At 37.4% G+C, this 23,798-nt stretch overlaps 1 protein-coding gene across 1 annotated transcript in view; it reads right to left on the bottom strand.

Annotated features, from left to right (window-relative positions):
* The window catches only part of HIATL1 (hippocampus abundant transcript-like 1), a gene marked incomplete at its 5' end in the record, with an annotated part of 107,705 nt that overhangs the window by 25,154 nt on the left and 58,753 nt on the right, over window positions 1–23,798 (bottom strand). Inside the window, 4 exons of the mRNA XM_006900724.1 lie at window positions 6,274–6,387; window positions 8,487–8,705; window positions 15,084–15,198; window positions 19,121–19,248. Of these exons, the coding sequence (XP_006900786.1) occupies window positions 6,274–6,387; window positions 8,487–8,705; window positions 15,084–15,198; window positions 19,121–19,248 (576 nt within the window). The remainder of the gene's footprint in view (window positions 1–6,273; window positions 6,388–8,486; window positions 8,706–15,083; window positions 15,199–19,120; window positions 19,249–23,798) is intronic.

Raw genomic sequence — 23,798 nt, 5'->3', positions numbered from 1 at the left:
CTGGGATAATTGGGATGGGAGTGTCAGAGACAGTGCGATTGGCAGAGGACAGAGCGGAGTTTAGGGCTGTTGTACATAGGGTCACTATGAGTCGCAGGCAACTTGACGGCACATAACAACAACAACAACAATGTACCCCCCAAAAACACAGGATACCTTCTTCTCCAATATGTATGGAACATTCTCTAGATCACATTTTGGGTGACCAGGCAAGCATCAATAAATTAAAAAACATAAAAAATTATACCTAGCATTTTCTCAGATGACAATGCTACAAAATTAGAAATTAATAAGAGGATAAAGGAGGAAAAAAAACATACAATTGGAAGCTGAACAACACCTTAGTTGAACATGAGTGGGTACTAGAAGAAATAAAAACTAAAAATGTTTCTTAAAAGAAATGACAATGAAAAGACCACTTATCAAAACCTCTTAATACGAGGTTAATTTGTAGCAATAAGCAAACATATCAAAAGGCAGGAAAAACTTACCATTGACTCTCTAACCCAACATCTCCAACAAATTGAAAAAGAACAGCAAGAAAACCGAACACCCTCTAAAAAAACTGAAATTATAAAAATTAGAGCAGAAATAAATGAATTAGAAAACTGAAAAACAATTGAAACCATCAACAAAACTAGGAGTTGTTTCTTTGTAAAGCTCAATAAAATCAACAAGCCACTAATAAAACTAAAAAAGGAAAAGACACAATCTGAATAAAAGATGAAACAGGCAACGTTACAACAGAACCAACCAAAATAAAAAGGCTAATATTGGAAAATTATGAAAAATTATACATACAAAAAATATGAAAACCTAGAGGAAAGGGACAAATACTTAGAAAGTCACAATCTACCTAAATGACACCAATAGAAATTGAACACCGGAACAGACCCAATACAAAAGAAGAAATTGAAAAGTAATAAAACAAATTCAGCCAAAAAAAGTCCTGGACCAGATGGTTTTACAGGTGAATTTTATCAAATAATCAGAGAAGATAGAATTCTCCCATATTCATTCTATGAAGCAAAAATAGCCTTGATACCAAGGTGAGGTAAAGACACCAACAAAATAGAAAACTATAAGCCAACATCTCTCATTAACACTGATGCAAAAATTCTGAATAACTTGGCCAATAGAATCCAATGATATGTCAAAAATATCATTCACCATCACAAATTGGGATTTATAACAGGTATGCATGAATGGTTCAACATAAGAAAAACAATCAGTGTCATTCATCACATTAACAAAGAACAAGAACCACATGATGCTATCAATTGATGCAGAAAAGTTCTTTGACAAAATTTAACACCATTTCCTGATTTAAACACTCAACAAATAGGATTAGAGGGGAATTTCTTCAATATACTAAAAAGTATACATGCAAACCTGAGAGCTAACATTGTTCTCAATGGAGAGAGATTAAAGGCATTTCCCTTGAGAACAGGAACTAGGCAAGGATGCTCACTATCACTTCTCCTATTCAATATTGTAGTGGAAGTCTTTGCGATAGCAATAAAGTAAGAGAAGGAAAGAGGTATCCAAATTGGCAAAAAGGAGGTAAAATTATCTGTCCATTCAGATGATATGATATTATACTTAAAAAAACCCTAAAGACTCAACAAGAAAACTACTGGATATAGCTGATCGATTCAGCAAAGTGGCAGGATACAACAAGATCAACATACAAAAATCAATTGAATTTCTCTACAGTGACAAAGAAAATACAGAACTGAAGATGAGAAAAACAATACCCTTCACTACAGCTAATCACAAGATTAAATACTTGGCAGTAAACCTAAACAGAAGCACAATAGATCTATTCAAAGAAAATTATAAAACATTATTACGAGAAACAAAAAGAGACCCGGAGAAGTGGCAGAATATCCCTTGCCCATGGATATGAAGACTCAATACTGTAAAAAGGTAATACTACCAAAGGCAATTTACATGTTCAGTGCAATCCCAAAAGAAGTACCAAGTCCATTCTTCAATGAGATGGAAAAGGCAGTCTCCAATTTCATTTGGAATGGAAAGAGGCCCAGACTAAGCAAAGTACTACTTAAAAAAAGAAACAAGGTAGGAGGCATCTCACTCCCTTATTTCAAATCCTACTACACTACCTTGGTGGTAAAGACAGCGTGGTACTGGTACAATTACAGATACACAGATCAATGGAATAGAATTGAGAATCCAGAAATCAGGCCATCTACTTATGGCCAACTGATTTTTTACAGGGAGATGAAATCAGTTAAGTAGAGAAATGACAGGCTTTTTAACAATGGTGTTAGCAGAATTGGAAAACTATCTGCAGAAAACTCAAGCAAGAGCCATACCTCACTCTAAACACAAAAAAACAACTCAAAGTGATCAAGAACTATTAACTTCATTTAAGAAAAGCTTTGTTTTGGACTTTACTTCCAGGTCTCTGATCCACCTTCAGTTGATTTTGTATATTGTGTGAGATGTGGATCCTGTTTAAGCTTTCTACAGGTGGAAGTCCAGTTTTGCCAGCACCATTTGTTGAAAAGGTTATATTTCCCCATTTGATAGCTCTGATTTCCTTGTCGAATATCAGCTGACCATAGATAACTGGGTCTATTTCTGGGTTATCAATTCTGTTCCATTGCTTTATGTTCCTGTCATTGTACCAGTACCATGCTGTTTTGGATACCACTGCTGTAAAATAGGTTATGAGGTCAGGGAGTGCTATGCCTCCAACCTCATTTTTGTTTCTCAGAAGTGTTTTGCTTATTCGGGGTCTCTTGTCTCTCCAAATAAATTTTGATAATTTCTCTTTCAATCTCCTTGAAAAATGAATTTGGTATCTGGAATGGAATTGCACTCAACATGTAGACCGCTTTTGGTAGGATTGTCATTATCATCATATTGAGACTTCTTATCCATGGACAGGGCACATTTTTCTATTTCTTTTTTTTTTTAGATAAAAGAATTTCTTTTAATTTATTTTAATAATTTTCATGAACATTTACAGAGATTTTGGATTTCCATTCATTCATTACTGCACTTCTCTCCCTGCCCAGCCCCCCCCGTTCGCTCCTCTCTTTGAAAAGTAAAAGAAAAACTTCCTCGCTGGTGTCTTTCAGAAATGCTATATAGTTTTCTTTATATAGGTCTCCCATATCTCTAGTTACGTTCACTCCCAAGTATCTCAATTTGTGGTTGGCTACTTGTAAATGGTATTGCTTTCTTTATTCCCGTCTCTGAGTTCTCTTTGTTACTGTAGAGGAATCCTATTGATTTTTGGATACTGATCTTATATCCTGCCACTCTACTAAACTGGCCTATTTAATAGTTTTTTTGTTTTAAGAGAAAAACGGATCAAGCTTAGATGTGTTAGTCCAAGGTATAAAAAGACTGCCAAATACAACCAGAAATGCACAATCTAAAGAGGATAAAATTGATGCACGGAACCTTCTGAAGATTAAATCTCTATGTGCATCAAAACTTTTTCAAACAGGGTGAAAAGAAAACCTACAGACTGGGAACAAACATTTGATAATGCCATCTCAGACAAGAGTCTTATAATAAAAGTTTACAGAATACTCCTGGGCCCCCACAAGAAAAAGACTGATAACCCAATTACAAAATGGGCAAAAGACATGGAAAGAATTTTCACAGAGAAAGATATCCTAATGGCAAACAGATACATGAAGAAATGCTCCAAATCACTGGCAATAAGAGATGCAAATTAAAACCACAATGAGGTACCACCTCACTCCAGTAAGAGTGGCAAAGTTTAACAGGGCAGCAAGTAATAGACGCTGGAGGGGATGTGGGGAGAAAGGAACTCTTATACATTGTTGGTGGGATTGTAAAATAGTGCAATCATTCTGGAAGGCAGTTTGGTGCTTCCTCAAAAAGCTGAACATAGAAATTCCGTATGACCCAGCTATTCCACTACTGGAATATACCCTGAGAATATGAGAAATGTGGTGCAAACTGAGATTTGTATACCATTGTTCACAGCAGCATTATTCACAATGAACATGGAAAGAGCCCAAATGTCCAACCACAAACGAGTGGATTGAGAAATTATGGTATATTCACACAATGGAATACAACGCAGCACACAGGAGCAATAACCTTGTAAATTATTACCTAACTTATGAGGGACTGGAGAGCATTATGCTGAGTGAATAACTCAGTGACAAGATGATAAATACTGTATAAAAAAACCATTACTGTAGAATGAGTATACGGATCCAGGAGGGCTGGGAGAGGCTGGAAGCAGAGGGATGTGGATACGCAGGGCGAAAGGGGAATTAATCATTGGGTTGTACAATTTGATGGGGGGGAGGGGAGGGAACTTGAAAGAATTTGTTCAAATATGTATTTGAATTTTAGAAATAAACTAGTAGAAAAAAAGAGAGAAAAAAAACCACCTTGGAAGAACTCTACAGGTCCTAATCCACAACATGAACAGTCACATGAATGGGACCTTCTAAGAATCAAATCCCTATGCACACCCAAAACCTTCTCCAACAGGGTAATAAGGAAAGCCACAGCCTGGGGGAAAATATTTGGTAATGACATGTCAGACAAAGGACTTATATTTAGAATTTATAAAATACTTGAGCACCACAAGATAAAGAAAAATAATTCAACTGAAAAATGGGCAAAATGGGCACAGGATATGAACAGACACTTCACCAAAAAAGACATTCAGATGGCCAGAAAGCACATGAAAAAAAGTTCAAAATCCCTAGCTCTGAGAGAGATGCAAATCAAAACAACTATGAAATATCATCTCACCCCAGTAAGAACAGCAAAATTTAGCAGAATGGCAAACAACAAATGCTGGTAAGGTTACGGAGAAACTGGAACCCTTATTCACTGTTGGTGAGAGTGGAGAACAGTGCAACTAGTATGGAACGCTGTATGGCACTTTCTCAAAAAGTTGCAAACAGAAATGCCATTTGACCCAGCAATTCCACTCCTGAGAATATACCCTAGAAAAACCATAACTGCTACCCAATCAGACCTATGGACAACTATATTTACTACGTCTTTGTTCACAATAGCAAATAGCTGGTAAACAACCCATTCATCAACAAATGAATGGATAGAGAAGCTCTGATATATTCACCCAATGGAATACTATGCTGAATTGAAAAACAAGGAAATCTTGAAATATTATACAAAATGGGTGACCTTACGAGGACATTATGCTGAGTAAAATATCTCAGACACCAAAGGACAAATATTACATAGGACCACTGCTGTAAAATGGGACTGACATCAGGGTTGAGGGAAGACTGAGAAAGAGAGGATAAATAATGTATACTGCATTGAAACAGAAGAGGGAGAGAACTGTTTAAAAGGGATATATGATTAGGTATTATTGGCATGACAGGAGTCCAGAATAAGAGCTGCATAGTAAAGTCATCTGGGTGGGACTAGGGTGGGGAAAAGAGGGGCACTACTGTATAACAATGAAAGAACTTTTTAAAAAAAAAAAAAGCTAACTGGGGGAGAAAAGGGACATTGAGGAATATGTGCAGCAATCAAGGAATGCAAATCCAAGTTCTTTATAAAATTTCATTAAAAATCTCAACTTATCAGACATATGTATTTGCATAAATATGGGCTCACTACTAATAGGTGTCCACCTTTTATTCTTTTTGTTTCCTCATACCTAGAAAATTTTAAAAGTGTAAATATCATTTTAATTAGTAACTTTTAATTGCTGGATTCAAATAACAAATAAAAATGAACAGAAAATGAAAAAAAAATCTCAACTTAAAAAAAGTGTGGGGGAGAGTATGGGGAAAAATATAACATGCATTATTTTGGTCATTATTTGCTAGTTACCTTGAAGTTTACAATTGCAACTTAAGTATGGACTAGAACACTGCTGCTGCCTGCTGAAGATGACATTCTTGCCTGGGGGAAAAGCTAGCTGTGAGATCACAGCCTTTATTTAGCTTTCTGTGAAATTTAACGGACAATATTAAAAACCTCAAAGATTGTGAATAATCCTGTTTCTGCAAATTCTTGTCTCCGTATACAGAGATAATTCCCACAACAAATATATTACCATATTTTAAACATCATTGCAGCAAAACAATTCTACTGTGAAACACATGGACGTAACCATGAGTTGAAATCTACTCTAAGACAACTACTAACTAGTTTAAAATTATATGTAAGCATGCGACAGCACATAACAACAACAAAAACAACATGTACATTTATAAATTCAAGCAAAGTTATATAATGTTTCCCCCTACATTATATTATACCTACCTGCCTGAGATAGAGAAAAAAACTGGAATACTGTCCAGCTTCAGGAAGGTATGAAAGAAATACAGTGACACAGATTAGCAAAACGGTAGAATCTTTCCCAACTTTCTTCAATGACTGTTAAAAAGCAGAAAAAGAAACATATAAAAAAGCAAACAGATACTAACATTGCAGATGACTAGGTATACATTGTTTTGACAGAAAAAAAGGTGGTTGGCAAAAGCAGGCTAAATTAAAAAGGAGGTGAGTCTTAACTTTAAACCCTTCAGATTATCCCTCTATGGAAGTTACACAATCTAATTTCAGAGGTTTGTTTCAAACCTGATAGATTCAGCTGGTAGTTATTTTATCTTTTCCCCATTTAAAAAAATCACTTGCTCTTTTTAAAATGATATTTTGAAAGACTACAAAGATCTGGGGAAGTATATATTCCCCTGCTCAACCTTTTAAAAAAAAAAATCACATTACCCTCCCATTCATAATATAACTTAAAAGTCGAATTAGTACACAATTTTCAATACATATAAATTCAATTTATTCTTTAAAATATTAATGTTCAATTCTTTATCTTAGCTAGATAGCAATTATGCTCCAGCTATGGGATCAGTGAAACTGACAGTAACTCTATGACCAGTAACAACTTTTAAATGTTAAGACCTTGCTGAAAAAGCCTTAAACCCCTTTCCACACAGAACTGTTGAATATCTAAGGATTTGAGGTACTGCAAAGTTTTAAGTCAATGAAACTTTATCTTTGTATTATTAATAATAACAACCAAAGTAGTTAATATATACTGAAACCATACCATACATGACTATGTAACAGAGGTAATTGACATATTTAACTGTGAGGATTTCCTCACAACACCCCTGACAAGTAAACCACTTCTGCTTTATAGAGGCACTTCTGTGTGTGTAACTTGATTACTACATTATAAGAAATGAGGATGTGCTTGTCTGGCTCACAGTACATTTTATCTCTCGCCCACGAACACATTTTCTTTTTCATATGGTGGTATAACGAGTCCTCCAGCCATTGCCCAGGGGGATTTTTAGAAAAGAATAATGTTTTATTTTGTTAGAAAATTCTTTTATCTAAATATTCTTTTAGAAAATATTTTATTATTTTAGAAAAGATAGTATTTCTGATGATGCAAGTTAGTTTTCTTATTTACATATTTTTTTCCTAAAAGGTGAAATTAGAAATAAAAAGCCAAAAATTAAAATATTTGGTTTTCCACAAGTATTTAAGAACAATTTAAAACTAAGTAAGGTAACAGGCAAGTAGAGGTGGTAATATTCAGTACTGTTTTTCTTTAATACTTATTTTAGTTCTTAGTATCCTATTTCCCCTGCACCTGCCTAACCTGCTCCTTACAAGAAAAGATAATGAAAAACCAAGAATCTATTTAATCTGTTGTTGTAATGATTGGCTACCCAATGCACACAGAGAGTGGGGTGAAGCTCCCCGGTTAAAGTAAGATTGGAAGGATGAGTGGCATCCACTTCCATAACAGCTTGCCTCCGGAAACCCCATGAACCTGGAGAGAGGATAAAAGGCACCCATCATCGAGGACTCTCCTTCATTGGGTCGCTATGAGTCGCCTGTGACTCTATTTAATCTGGAGAACACAAATTCAAAGCCTCTAGATAAAGTGGGTATCTACTTTAGTTAAACACATGCATCCTTTCTGAATTAAAAAGTTAAAATGAACATTTCAAATACATTATTTTGTTAACAATAGATGAAGAAGATCTTGCAAAAAGAGAAAAAACTTCTTTCCCAAATCCTTAAAAAGAAATAATTTTTTTTCTCTCTGTTAAGTAACATGCTTGATTAAGAAATACCAATCTATGTATTTCCTGGTGCTCAGTGCATAGCTTATCAGCTTGTTAACTGACAGGCTGTCTATCTGAACTCACCAGCTACTCTGAGGGAGGAAGACAGGTCTTTACCTCCTGTAATGATGTACATACAGCCTCAAGAACCTGACACAGCAGGGAGGGTCACAATGAGTTGGAAATGACTCAATGGTCATCACAGTAGGATTAGTTTTTTGTTTACATTCTCTTAATCTCTCACTAGAAACCAATTATTTTCTATTTCTACCAGTGTAAGGGGAGGAGAATCTTTGAGGCTATAAAAACAGTCCCTATTTTTTTTTTTTTTTGGCATATAGCTTTGAAAAATACTGAAGAGAGTAAACTGGTCTTTACCGCAAATGGATCTGCTTGTTTCCATGAGATCTGTGTTCCCCAGGAAATAGGTTTCATGTTCTCTGGCAGAGATTCTGGAACAGCCAATATGATGAAGCAGATGTCCAAAACAGCCACCACTGTAGCCACTAGCACAACAAGGCCGTCTCCATAACTGGCAGACAGGTATGCTCCAATGGCCGGGCTACTGACCAAACTGGCTGCAAAAGTGGCTGAGACCTGTAGGGAAAGCACACTCTCATCTAGGGTCCCACAGATGCATAGCTGTGGCCATCCTTTCTGGGCTTTAAACAGGACAGAAGTAATCTGTTACACATACATTTTTTAAATGACAGTATTTTAAGAATCTGCTGATAAGCTATTATATTAACTAACTGGAAACAGAATGGAGGACAAGCTTTTATAGTGACTAATTGGAAATAGCCTGGAGATCTTAAGACTGAAAACTTTTTACAGTACTTCTTTTTTAAATTCTGATTGGGCATAAATTTGAAGAGCAAACATTTTCCATTCAATCATTTATCACATTTTGTTTCACAACATTAATTAAAATATACACAATGTAGCCAGTCTTCCTGACTCTCCTTTATGCTAATCCTTCTACCACCCATTTTATCCTTGGGTAATTACTGCCCTTTTGGACCTGTATGTTTGATTGTTCTAAGAAGCATCAATCACCCTCCTTTTAAGTGTTGCTATTCATTTATATGGCTGTTTATTGTTTGACTGGATGTTCAGCCACTGGGATGAGCTTTATTTCAGGTTCAAGGAAGTGCCTAGCGGCTACAACATTGAGGGTTCTGTAAGCCTTGTTATTTTTATGTATTTGAGCTTTCTTCCCCAACTGTCCATTCTGTCAAGGATGTTCTACTATAACCTTTTATCCATTCCATTTAATTTTTGACAACTTCCAGTCTTTCTAGATTCATACTTTGTACATTTTAAGTTTCAATTATTAACAGATGTTTACAACTGTTTCTCCTCTTTTGAGTGATGCCATTGTCTGAATGCTTTACTGGAACAAACTCAGTAAGTTAGTCTCTACTTTGGAGAAGCAGCTCTTTCCATGTTGTATTCTGAGTGCCTTCCAACCTGAGGAGTTCATCTTCTGGCTCAGCATCAAACAACATTTGCTGCTATTGACAAGATTTTCAAGGGCCCATTATTTCAGAAGCAGATGATGCCGCTTCTTGGTTTCGATGCTCCAATGAAATTTACCTTCACAATGCTGGTATTTTAAGTACTGGTGTCATAGCTTCCAGCATCAAGCAAGTCCTCTCTGTACAGCGAACTGGCAGATGAGTAGAGAAGACATACATACATATATTCACACACACGGAGATATTTATCTAAAGGAAAGAAATGGTCCAAACTTGTAGAAGCTGGCAATTTCTATATCCATGGTTCAGAGTTCAGGAGAGGGGCTTCCCCTGACTCACATAGTTATGGAGGTTGGCAAACCCAAGATTAGAGTGTACAGTAATAGACTGCTAGCTTCAAAAACTCCACAAATTCAAAGTATGCAGGAAAGGCAAACTACTAATGCAAATTCGAGATTAATGTTATAAGAAATACTAAAGGAAGTCCTTCCCACAGAGAAACCAAAGAAAAATGGTTGGCCAAAGCAACCAACACCACCACCACAAAAAAGAACCCAACAAAATGAGAACAATAAAATCTTATCTCTTGATGATTATAGCAATGTGAATGGTTTAAATGAGCCAGTGAAGAGGAAGCACATCACATTAGATAAAAAATGAAAGCACATCAATATGCTGTCTACAAGAGGAACACCTGGGAAAAGACAATACAGAAAGACAGACTGAAAATCAAAGGGTGGGGGGAAAAAACAACAAATGGCAATTAAAAAAAAAGCAGCAGGAACATTAATCTCTAATAAAATAGACTGCAGAGTAAAACCACCATCAACAACAAGGAAGAACATGAAATAATGCCTAAAGGGTCAACAGAACAAGAGCACTGGAATGGGAGTGAGGAAAATAGAAATCTTTATTAAAAGGTCTATCAGTTGTAGAAAGCAAAAGAAACTGTGCACATTTTTAGTCAAGAACAAAGACAATAAGAGTGTAGTACTAAGTTCTTTTAAGAGGAAAAGTAGTTTTATTTTAAAGTAGAATGTCTGGTTTTGTCAGAACAGAAAAACTAGTAAGTATTAAACTTAAAAGTATAAATTACGGGGGAGGGCTGGGTGGGGAGACAAATGCAGCAATGAATGAATGGAAATCCAAAATCTCTGTAAATGTTCATTAAATTATTAAAATTAAAAAAATTTTTTTAAAAAAAGACATTCTTAAAAAACTAAAAAAACAACCTATAAATTACGTGAATGAAGTGTAAGAATAAGTGAATGTGGATAAGTGTAAGAATAAGTGTTCTTTGAAGTAAAAATAAGATTAATGATGAAACGTACTTCATAGGAAAGGGGGGGGGGGCCAAGCCAGGAAAATCAAGTTCACTTCTTAAGCTTTTATCTCAGTTCAAAAGCTCTAAGAAAGCTGGCCATCAGTAGTGTCTAGCTATTGCTAATATCCTGTATACTTAACACACTTTAAGTGATATGGTGGAAAAGATATTGGCAGCTAGCACCACCAAACCCTTAGACCTTGTTCATATGTTGTCAAATATGACTCATAGTGACCTTATGAACAACTGTCCTATCCTGTGTCATCTTCACCATCTCCGAAATACTTGAGCCTATTGCTACATTCACTGTGTCAATCCATCTCTTTGAAGATCTTCTCTTTCGCTGACCCTAAACCTTTTCAAGCATGTAGCCAACCAATTCCCAAGGCATGTTAGCCCTTCCTGAAGATATGTCCAAAGTATTTAAGATGAAGCTTCGCCATCTTTGCCTCTAAGGAACACTCTGGCTGCACTTTAACCAAGACATAACTGTTTTTTTGACAGTCCATGGGATATTCAGTACTTTCTCCAACACCACAATTAAGAAGCATCAATTGTTCTGTCATCCTAATTCACTGTCCAGCTCTCAAATGCATAGCCTGTGATTGTAAAGACCATGGACTGAATCAGGTGTACCTTATGTAAACTGACATCATTGTTCCACAGTACTTTGGAGAAGTCTCTGAGAGTACTTTCCCAATGTAATACATCTTCTGACGTCATGATTGCTAGTAATCAAGAGTGTTGACTAAGGATCCAAGTAAGAGAAAATCATTGATAATTTCAATTTTTCCTTCTTCTGACACGATGTTGCCAATCAGTCCAGTGATAAAAATGCTTTACTTCTTGATGTTGAGATGAAAGCCCTATGGAAGGCTGCAGTCTTTGACCTTCTATAGCCAGCACTTAAACTCTTCATCATTTTCAGCAAAGTGGTTGCCTACATAACAGATTATTGATGAGCCTTTCTCTGATCCTGACGCCCTATTCTTCTTCATCATGTCCAGCTTCATGAATATTCCCAGAGATCTCAAAAGGGATTGATTAGCTGAGGAAGTGAATCCTATAGTCCTCTTATCCGCAAGTAGTCAAAACGAATGACAATCAATCCTCAAAATATTTTTAAGATCAATCTCTCTCAGAGGGGAACATTAGGGTCAGAGAGACCAAAGGGAACATAATGATAAAGACAGCAAAGGCTGCTGCAATATGAACATGTTGTACTATTCTTTATCAGCTTGGCTTTTTGTCTAGAAAACACCACCATATGGAGTGATATCCTTATATGGAAGATTTACCTCTTTCCACCAATCAGGTGATCACAAAAGAAAGAATCAAACTAAGAAGAAAAAGCTCTTCAATAGTCAACCTCTATTCCAAACTGATGTTATTTCTCACCCTCAACAAAAGATGCTATATGTTTATTAGTGTACTGTGCTTAATCAACTTTCTTTCATTAATAAACTTTCAATTCTGGGTATAATTTCTACGTTGATACTGAAACCCAACAGATGGATTTCAGGTGGTGGTGTTAATTCAGTAATTCTTACAATTATATTCTGGGTTTCAGTAGTGCCCAGAACCATTACTGTAAGCATGCCATTTTCTTTCAAAGCACAGTTCCAAACACAGAGGTCATTTACATCATGATGACTTGGAAACCCTGCATTCATCCCTTTCTCTCAACATTATCACTGTAAGCAAGACTAAGTAACCAGTTTCTCTAAACTTGTCTTCCTGACAAAACTAGAAATTTATCAAACATGTTCACCCAGAGCCTCACTTCTAATATCTGACCTATTAGTGGTGATATTTTGGGTATCAATACTGTCACCCCACACTGTGAATTAACAGTCCTCTCTAGTAATGAAAGCAGAGTCATCAGTACTTTTAGGACAAGTCAGTCTTGAGAACCAATTAAGGAAACTCATTCTCATGATTATCCATCCACCTGCCTCGAACCACTCTCAATCTCAAATGTCTTGGGCTAGGTCCTGTAGAGACGAAAATCTAAAGGAGCTTATGTACAGATAAAATAGGTTGTGACATTTAGCTCAAGGAAATGGCTCATGTTCTTGTGGAGTTTGGTAAGTTTGCAGGTCAGTGGTTTAGACCTCAGGAAAGAGACTTTTGACTCACACAGCTGGCAAGGTTGATTATTTCAAGGTTAGCAGATAAGGCAGGCTGCAGGTTCATTTGTAATGAACCCAAAATGAGGAGAAAGACTGAGCAAAATTGAGAGTTTTGTCAGATAGTGGATGTAGGTCACAATCCTACTGAAATGGTCTCATAGCACAATGTCTCCTCAAAGAAACAACTGTATTACATCTGGATTCATCAAGTGAGCAAAATCAAAAGTTTTGTCAGATAGTGGATGTAGGTCACAATCCTGCTAAAACTCCTCTTCTGAATAGGTGTCCATAGGTGATCTTGTCATAGAAATGGTTTCATAGCACATTGTCTCCTCAAAGAAATGACCGCATTACATCTGATTTCATCAGGTGAACGCCTACATCATAATTGTAAAACCAGAGGCTCAGAGATTGTCATCAAGTTGATTTCAATGCGATGCAACACCATACATACAGAGCATTCTTCCAAAGTGTTTTCAGGATGGTGATCGTCTATGAGCAGTCTGCCAAGTTTGTCTGACATCTGACATTAAGTGTTCTACTAAACAACTACAAGAATCAGTAACTGAATAGAAACCTTTCTGCCAAAATTTAAACAAGAAAGGAAAATTCTTACCTGTGGAACAGAAATTCTGTTCTTTAGTATCTTTTGTATACCAATATACTGGATAAATAAGAGGAAGAAAATGGTCTTTACGGTTTTCCCAGATACAAATCTAGGCACATATGTAACAGTGAAAGGAACTGCAAAGGCTTTGGGAACACTGTGCAAGGGTACTCTAATAGTATGGCAACACTGCTTAAGGTGAGCTTTGCTATAGGTTCACCAGGGGCTAAAGATCACTATGGTAGGTTGGTTCTCAGATGCTTGGTGTCACTGCTGCACTGTCCTCAGGTGCTATGAGAACACAGATCAAATATTCTTGGGTGCTTCAACCACAGTGCCTTTGGATGTTACAGAGACAGAGATGCCATGGGCTCAGGTGCAATGAAATATTGATGTCCTGACCTCAAGTGCAATGGGGGGGCATCAATACCCTGTCCTCAAGTGTTATGGGGGCACCAATGCCCTGCCCTCGGCTGATATTGGGGCAGCAACACCTGTCCTCGAGTGCAATGGGGACATCGATGCCCTGTCCTTGGATGCTATGGGGGCAGCTTATAGTGACACTATAAGATGGAATTGACTCAATGGCACTTAACAACAATAATTAAAGAAAAAAGGTTGACATTCATTCAGCAGATAATTACTGAATAAATAACAACAATCAAAGAACACTATAATTAGATATTTAGAAAGGACAGTCATCTATAAATTTCTCAGGGGTGATAGTGGTATTGCAGTTTTAAGAGTCAGAATATTAAGATTCATCACATCACTTCTAATGGTTCAGGGAGAAGACATAGTATCTGAGCATTTTCTTGAACTAGGCAGCATCTTCAATATGTGAGCCTGCTAGAGCACTGTGCTCTTCTTTCCACTCTTAATATGTTCACATTAAAGAAATATGGGAATAAAGATGGTTTGCCTGTATTGTGGAGTGTTAAGCTGGATGAGGAGAGGAATACCAGAAATACAAGTTATTTTTGCCTTTCTTGGGGCTTGTTTTATTTTTTTAAATCTCACAACTTGAAATCTAGTAAATAGTCATTTAGTATAGACTGAGAGAGTAAACTCTGTCATAAATCATGACACACAAATAAAGTTATTGCCGTGCCACAGAAAAACTGACAAATTTTATTTTGTGGAAATCAAATTAGCTCTGTTAACTGCTCTGCTTACTCTCTCCCTAAGTATATCTCACACCAACTCATAAAACTAGCATTTCCAGAGTCCTGACAACAAAGAGAAGTAGCCCAGATAGGAAGACTTCATGAAGACAAGACCTTTAAACTGGGTGCTTAAGAGTTGGTCAAGACTAGTTCAGGGTACCAAAAGTTTCTATCAAGCACATATGCACCTTTTCTCTACATCTTTTGAGATACTAGTTTAGATACTGGTCTCCTCCAATGTTAAAATATATACAGTCTATTCTCTTACCCATCCATAAGCAGTACTTCGTTCATGCTCTTGAGTGACATCAGCTACATAGGCAAATATCACAGAGAATGTGACTGAGAAGACTCCAGATACGGAAATCATGGCAAAATACCACCTATAAAAAAAATTACTATAATTAACCAGGAAAGAGGCACAGTATACCCACTGAATTGTTTATCTTTTGAGCTAAAGATACTATGTAAAGATTATAAATTACATGTATATGCATTTCTATGTGTGCATATAATAAAAGCGCTACTTTAAAAAAACCTGTTTAAGGAAAAATATTAAAATTATGAAGATAAAAAAATTCCTACATAAGTATATCTGCAAAAACTAAAACCAAACTACCTAAATGCAATATGAGCAAACCAAAATCCACAGACCAAAAATCAGAGTTTCTTCCAGGAATATAAGGATAATATTGAAAAAGCTATTAGTTTCCACTAAAAAAAATCTAATACTATCATGCCAAAAATGGCATGTGATAAAATTTTATATCCAATCTTGATTTTAAGAAAATAAAAACAAAGAACCCGCATAGAATGGTTTCCAACATTCAATGATGAAACATTAAAACACTGTCTTTACATGCACCAAAAGATGAACAGTAATCATCACTTTTATTTAACACTACCAAAAACCTTGAGGGCATAGAGGTAGACAGCTACACTCCTCATCAATAAGCAGAATCTCTCAAATATACCACCCGGTCCAGAAAGACTGACAATCTCCTTCAATGAAATTTACAGCTTCCTAAAACTGCCTGGAGGGTCAGCTATAAGTGAGTTCTGACTCTAAAGCAATGAGTTTGAGAGTTTTTTGTTCTTCTCATTAGTCAGTACAACTAGAAAAAAGCAGCAAACAGCTTACTTAAAAATTAAACAGAGGTAAAATGGGATTGCTTTCATAGTTAAAAAGTAATTTCTAGATCCATCTTGAAATAGAACATTGTGAGTGACAGGATTGTATCCATACGCTTAGAAGGAAGTCCAGTGAATACAACTACCATTCAGATATATGCGGAAACAACCAGAGCCAATGAAGAAGAAATAGATAATTTCTACCAACTTTTACAGTCGGATATAGATAGAACATGAAATCAGGATGCACTGATAATAATGGGTGACTGGAACACGAAAGTTGGGAACAGAGAAGAAGAATCAGTAGTTGGAAAACATGGACTTGGTGACAGAAATGAAGCTGGAGACAGAATAATTGAATTTTGTACAATGACATATTCATTGCAAATACGTTTTATAAGAAACATAAACGCAGTATGCATATAGATTTCACCTGATGGTATGCATAGGAATCAGATCGATTACATTTGCGGAAAAAACCACTGGAGAAGCTCCATATCAGCTGTGAAAACGAGACCAGGAGCTGACTGTGGAACAGACCAGCAACTACTCATATGCAAGTTCAAGCTGAAGCTGAGGAAAATTAAACTGAAACCACAGGAGCCAAAATATGACTTTAATGTCATCCCACCTGAATTTCAGAATCATCTCAGGAACAGGTTTGAGGCACTGAACACTAATGAGCGAAGACAAGATGAGTTGTGGAAGGATCTCAAATGTATCATCCAGGAAGAGTGCAAACGGTCATTACAAAGACAGAAGAGGAAGAAAAGACCAAAATGGAGGTCGGAAGAAACTCTGAAGACTGCAATGGAGCGTAGAGAAGCCAAAGCACAAGGAAGAATTCAAGACACTAAGGTGCTAAACAGAAGATTCCAAAAGGCAGCGCAGGATGACAAAGCAAAGTATTACAATGAAATGTGCAAGGAGCTAGAGTCGGAAAATCAAAAGGACCGAACTCGTTCATCATTTCTTAAGCTCAAAGAACTGAAGAACAAATTCAAACCTCGAGTTGCTATAATCAAGGATGCTTTAGGCAGAATATTACATGACCCAGGAAGTATTAAAGAAGTATTAAAAGTTGATGGAAAGAATATACTGAGTCATGTATCGAAAGGAATTGGCAGATATAGAAGAATGTCATGAAATAACATTTGAGCAAGAGCCTACTGTGATGAAGGAAGAAGTTCAAGCTGCTTTGAAGGAAACAGCAAAAAATAAGGCCCCCAGAATAGATGGTATACCAATTGATGTATTTCAGCTAACAGATGCCACCCTGGAGGTGCTCACCAAGTTGTGCCAAGAAATCTGGAAAAGAACCACTTGGCCAACTGACTGGAAGAGGTCTATATTTATTCCCATCCCAAAGAAAGGTGACCCAACAGAGTGTGGAAACTACAGAACAATATCATTGATTTCACATGGAAGCAAGATTCTAGTGAAGATTATGCAAAAACGACTGGAACAGCACATCAGCAGAGAATTGCCAGAAGTCCAGGCTGGGTTTAGAAGGGGTTGTGGTACTAGAAATATTGTAGCTAATGTTAGATGGATCTTAGCTAAAAGCAGGGAATACCAGAGGAATGTATATCTGTGTTTCATTGACTATGCAAAGGTGTTTGACTGTGTCGATCGTAACATACTGTGGCTGACTTTGAGAAGAATGGGAATCCCAGAACACTTGATCATGCTAATGAGAAAACTATACTTGGACCAGGAGGCAGGCAGTTGTCAGAACAAAGGAACAAGGAAACACTGCATGGTTCAAAATTGGGAAGGGCTTACGCCAGGGATGTTTCCTCTCTCCATACCTTTTCAACCTGTATGCCAAACAGATTATCCGGTAGGTTGGGCTCTATGAGGAGAAATGTGGCATTGGTGGAAGATCTATCAACAATCTGCATTATGCAGATGACACAACCCTTCTTGCTGAAACTGGGAGGACCTGAAATGCTTGCTGAAGAGAGTCAAGGACTATAGCCTTCAGTATGGATTAAGACTCAATATCAAGACGACAAAGATTCTCACCACTGGACCAACTGGCAACATCAGGATGGTGAAGAGATTGAGATTGTTCACAGCTTTAGTTTGCTTGGCTCCACAGTCAACACTCTCAGCACCAGTAGCCAGGAAATTAAAAGAAGTATTGCCATCGGAAAGTCTGCTGTTAGGGACCTCTCCAAAGTGCTGAAGAGCAATGGTGTCTCTCTGGAGACTAAGGTGCGTTTGGTACAGGCCATGGTCTTCACAATCTCTTGTTATGCATCAGAGAATTGGACAATGACCAAGGAGGATAGAAGTAGAATTGATGCCTTTGAGCTGTGGTGCTGGAGAAGAGTATTGAGGGTACCATGGACTGCTAGGCAAACAAACAGATTCATCCTGGAAAGGGTCAAACTGGATGGCTCCTTGGAGGCAAGGATTCTGAGGCTCCACTTAACATACTTTGGACATGGTATAAGGAGGGACCGGTTCTTGGAGAGGGACATCATGCTTGGTAGGGTGGAGAGACAGCGCAGGAGGGGAAAGCCCTCTATGAGGTGGACTGATTCAGTGACTGGGGTAACCGGGATGGGTGTGTCAGAGACAGTACAATTGGCATAGGACAGAGCCCTTTAGGGCTGTTGTACATAGGGTCACTATGAGTCACAGCGACTCGACGGCACATAACAACATAGTTTGTAAGTTCAGGCAGTATAAAAATAGGTTGCTGTTTGTTGAGTTCAAGCAGTATATCACACGAAAGAAGAATATCCATCTTTTATGGAGTAGCTGATGGTTCAAACTATGTGTCTGGGTTGTAGTACAGCTCTTAGAGAACACACAAAATCACTGCTGTATACTGTTATATTCACATCAATGTCCCAAAGCAATGAGCTCACAAAAATAATAAATTTTAAATCAACTTACCACAACAGTAAGAGATTATTTATTTCTAGGACTGAACTCATATGATTGAACTCATGATAAAAACAGAAATAGTATCTTCTTTCTTTCCATTCATAAAACAGGGCTGAGGATAAGTGTCCACCCTACTTTCAAGGACTAATAAAGCAATAAAATGAAAGCACATGTATAACTGCTTCAAAATGGTAAAGAAGTGCTATGCAGAGGTATTATTACTTACATGTGACCTTAGATAGGGTGTTGATAACTGAGTGAGCAACTACTCACCATGGGCTGATTCTCATCAGTGGGATGGGAAAACATGTGAAGAAGACTGTACCAATGAGAAAGGGTTTTCTCCCCCAAACATCAGATAGAGCACCTATTAGAGGAGCACTCAGGAAAGATAATATGCCCTAGAGAAGACAAATGAAACAAAGGTTAGATTCATAATTTGATCCTCTAGATAATTATACTTGTTATTTTCTATATTCATTAGTTGCAATTTATTTTATCAGTCTCAAAATAGAATTTTAAGCATTCAATACAAACTATTTGTGGCTGCAGAAACCTTTAAAATTTTTTTAAAATATTCCTAAACTTTCTTTCAGAAAGAGAAACTTCTCTTTTCAAAAATGAACAAAAAACTCAAGAGAGAAATGATATAAAATATATATACCTAAAGCGGAATTTATTGCCAAACATATGAAAAGCCAGAAACTCAATGAATATATATTGCATATATAATATGTGCAAACTTTTGAATTTAACTGCTACAATGAAGACATCAAACAAATAAATGCCTTCTGCCTTCAAAGGAAAGATCTGTAATCTAAAAATGATGACTAGTATGAGTATGCATATCTTAAAAAAAAAGTAGACTCTGTCAATAAAGGCTCTACCAGGATAGTGAATTTAGGAAGGAGACTGTGCAACTTGTACAGAGTGGAGACTAAAAGGGAATTAAACATAAACAATGCCTCATGTGAGAAAAGAAAATAAAAATAACAATTTCAGTATTTATCACTTACCATTAGTATCCAGTCACTCTCTTAGATGCCCCTTTTCATATTAATGTTCTATCCTCAAATTCCTGGAAGATGGCACAGGCCTGTAACTCAGACCATCGTGGTACCCATAATCTCTCTAAGCAAGTTGCCAACTCATAGTCACTCCAATGTGACAAGAAAGAAACGGCAGAGTTTCAATGCCTGGTGTTTTGGATGCACATCACTAGGGTTCTTCTTCTGTAAAACCTAATCACATCGGTTATGGATTACTTTTCAATTTCTGGCTACTTTTTTTCTGGGATCTCTACCTATAGGGACCTTTCCACTAGGGCAGTTCACAAATACATGGTTTCCAAATACGGTGACCAGCTTACCCTGAATAAGAAGGTATCTAAAGCTTTCTCCCCTCCATTCCCTATCATCATTTTTCACATTCTTCTTCAGTCTCTCTTCAATCTGTCCTCTATATATCTTATTAGTGATCTTTGTTGTTGTAGTTATGTGCCGTCAAATTGCCTGCAACTTATTGCAGTCATATGTACACAGCTCTGAAGCCTGCCCTGCCCTGAACCAGTCTCACTGACTCTGACACACCTATCCTTATAGTCCCAGTTATTGAATCAATCCATCTCATTTAGGGTCTTCTTTCCTGGGCTGTCCCTCCACCCTTCTGAGCATGATATGTCCTTCTCCAAGGACTGATCCCTCATGGTCATGTGCCCAAAGTATGTGAGATGGAGCTTCAAAATCCTAGCCTCCAAGGAGAAACTTGGTTTCATCCTCTCCAAGACAAACTTACTTGTTTTCTTAGTGGTCCATGGTATGTTCAAGACTTTTCTCCAGCACCATAAGTCAAAGGCATCAATTCTTCTGTCATGCTTCGTCATTTCTTTGTCCAGCTCTCTAATGCAAGGTGAGTAATTGTGAAGACCATGGCCTTGATCAGGTGCAACTTAGTCTCTAGACTGACACTGTTGCTTCTCGGTACTCTGGAGAGGTTCCTCACAGCTCATTTTCCCAGTGCAATTCGTTTCTTGCCAGAGTGTTGACTGGATCTGAGCAAGTTAATTTGTTAACAATCTCAATCTTTCTCTACTTACCAAGATGTTTTCAATTGGCCTGGCAGTGAGAATCTTTTGTTTTCTTGATGGTGAGCTTCAATCCATATTGAAGACTGTGGTCCTTGATATTCTGCAGCAAATGTTTCAAGTTCTCCTCAGTTTCTATGAGTAATTGCTTGCCTAATTCAGACTGTTGATGAGTCTCCCTCCAATGCAATGCCATATTTTTCTTCATAAAGTCCAGCCTCTCTGTTCCACATACAGACTGAAAAGGTAGGGAAACAGAACACATTCCTAATACACTCCTTTCCTGATTGTGAATCATGCAGAGTTCCATTGTTTTGTTTATACAACAGTTTCCCGGTCTAGGTTTTGCTTGTGCACAATAAAGTGTTCCGGGATCCCCATTCTTCTCAATGTTAGTCCAATTTCTTGTGATCCACACAGCCAAATGCCTTTGTAGAGTCAATGAAACAAAAAAGGGACATCTTTCTGATACTCTACTTTCAGTCAAGATCTATCTGACATCAGCAATGATGTTCCTAATGCTACGGCCATTTGAAGCCCTGCTTGAATTTCTGGTAGTTCTCTAAATGTACTGTTTTCAGTCATTTTTTTGGATAATCTTCAGCAAGACTTTGTGTGCATGTTATGTTAGTGATATTGTTCAAAAACTACCACACTTTTGCATCACCTGTTTTAGGAATGGGAATAAATATGGATCTCTTTGAGTCAGTTGCCCCAGTAGTAGCTGTTCTCCAGATTTCTTGTAACAACCTGGTGAGCATATTCAGGGCAGCATCTATTTGTTGAAATATGTCAATTGGTATTCCATTAATTCCATATCGGGCCCTTATTCTTTGCCAATTCCTTCAGAGTAGCTTGAACTTCCAGCTTTATTACCATTGCTTCTTGATCATATGCTGTTTAAATAAATTGTACTGTGTCGGCCAATTCTTTTTGGTACAGTGACTCAGTCTACCCCTTTCATTTCCTTTTGATGCTTCCTGGATCATTCAATGTCTTGCCCATAGCATCTTTAAATATTGCAATTCTAGACCTAAATTTACTTTTCAGTTCCTTCATCTCAAGAAATGCCCACTGAGTTTATACCTTTTAATTTTCTGGCTCCCGTTCTCTGCACATTTCATTATAATATTTTGATTTGTCTTCCTGAATTGCCCTTCGAAAACTTCTGTTCCATTGTTAACTTCCTGTTATTTGATTTCTTAGTGTGCTAGTACAATAGTTAGTTTCTTCTGATCTGACATCCATCTTGATCTTTTCTGCCTCCTCTGTCCTTGTAATGACATTGTGCATTTTTCAAGGATGATATCCTTGATGTCATCCCATATCTCAAATTGTCTGTCTTTCTTCTGAAATAGTGTGTGAGAGTAGAATTGGTGTCAGCTCAAATGAATGTCTGGCAGAATTCACCAGTAAAACAATGTGGAAAAGAACTAGGTTTGGTTGGAAATGCATTTATGAACTAGTTATCTTCTTCTATAATGGGTCTGTCACATTACCACCATCTCTGCTAGTTTAGGTGGGCAATGATTTTCTAAGACTTTGCCTATTTCCCCTAGGTTTTCAAATTTGTTAAGAGGACAGTTCTTCCTAGCTTTCTATTATTTTTATTTCAGCTGGTTTTGTTGTGATGTTACCCTTTTTATTCTTTACTTGTACCTTCAGTTGTGTGTGGTTTCTTTTTACAATGTTAAATTTACTAGGGGCTTACCTGCTTTATCCTTTCAAAGAATCAAATTCTAGAATTGTTAATTCTCTTGTTTTCCAGGTTTTTATTTATTACAGTGTTTGAAATGAGTGTTTTACATATGAAGAATAAATGTTTATGGATTATACTCTTAGATGTTTTGGCTGCATTTTCCTATTCTCTGCCATTAGTGAGTTTCTAAGGTTGTACATCATTAACAGATAATGCCTAACTTTTTCCTGAGGAACACTGGTAGATTCCAAACAAAAAACTCAAGGTCCTTGGGTTAGCAAGGCAACTCATTATGTACTATTTCCAGAAACATCCCTAAATTTTCATACACACAAACCAAATCTATTGCCCTTGAGCTAATTTTCACTCATGATAGACACCTCCGTGTTTCTGAGGCTGTAAATCTCACGGGGGGGAGACAGTTTCATCTTTCTCTGACAGAATGGTTGGTTAATAACTTCTCAGTTGCTGTTGTTGTTGGTATGTGGCGTCGGGTCGTTTATGACTCATAGCGACCCTATGCACAACAGCCCTAAACCGTGCTCTATCCTGTGCCAATTTCATTTCCTCTGACACACCCATCCTGACTCCCCAGTCACTGAGTCAATCCACCTCATAGAGGGTCTTCCCCTCCTGCGCTGTCCCTCCACTCTACCCAGCATGATGTTCCTCTCCAAAGACCTGTCTCTCCTTACAACATGTCCAAATTATGTCAGACGAAGCCCCAGAATCCTAGCCTCCAAGGAGCAGCCTCGTTAAATCCTCTCTAAGATGAATCTGTTTGTTTTCTTGGCCATGCATGGTACATTCAATACTCCTCTCCAGCACCACAGCTCAAGGGCGTCAATTCTCCTTCTATCCTCCCTAGTCAATGTCCAACTCTCTGATGCATAACAAGTGATTGCAAAAACGATGGCCTGTATCAGGCACACCTTAGTCTCCAGAGAGACACCGTTGTTCTTGAGTACTTTAAAGAGGTCCCTGACAGCAGACTTTCCTATCGCGATACGCTTTTTTATTTTCTGGCTGCTGGTGCCAAGAGTGTTGACTTTGGAGCCGAGCAAACTGAAGCTGTGAACAATCTCAATCTCTTTGCCATCCATCCGGATGCAACCGATTGGTCCAGTGGTGAGAATTTTTGTCTTCTTGACATTGAGCCTCAGTCCATA

Source organism: Elephantulus edwardii, unplaced genomic scaffold (assembly GCF_000299155.1).
Source record: "Elephantulus edwardii isolate Elephantulus edwardi_28Jun2011 unplaced genomic scaffold, EleEdw1.0 scaffold00292, whole genome shotgun sequence".
Lineage (NCBI taxonomy): Eukaryota > Metazoa > Chordata > Mammalia > Macroscelidea > Macroscelididae > Elephantulus > Elephantulus edwardii.
Note: the sequence above shows the minus strand (reverse complement) of the source record. Positions and strands in the feature narration are given on the sequence as shown.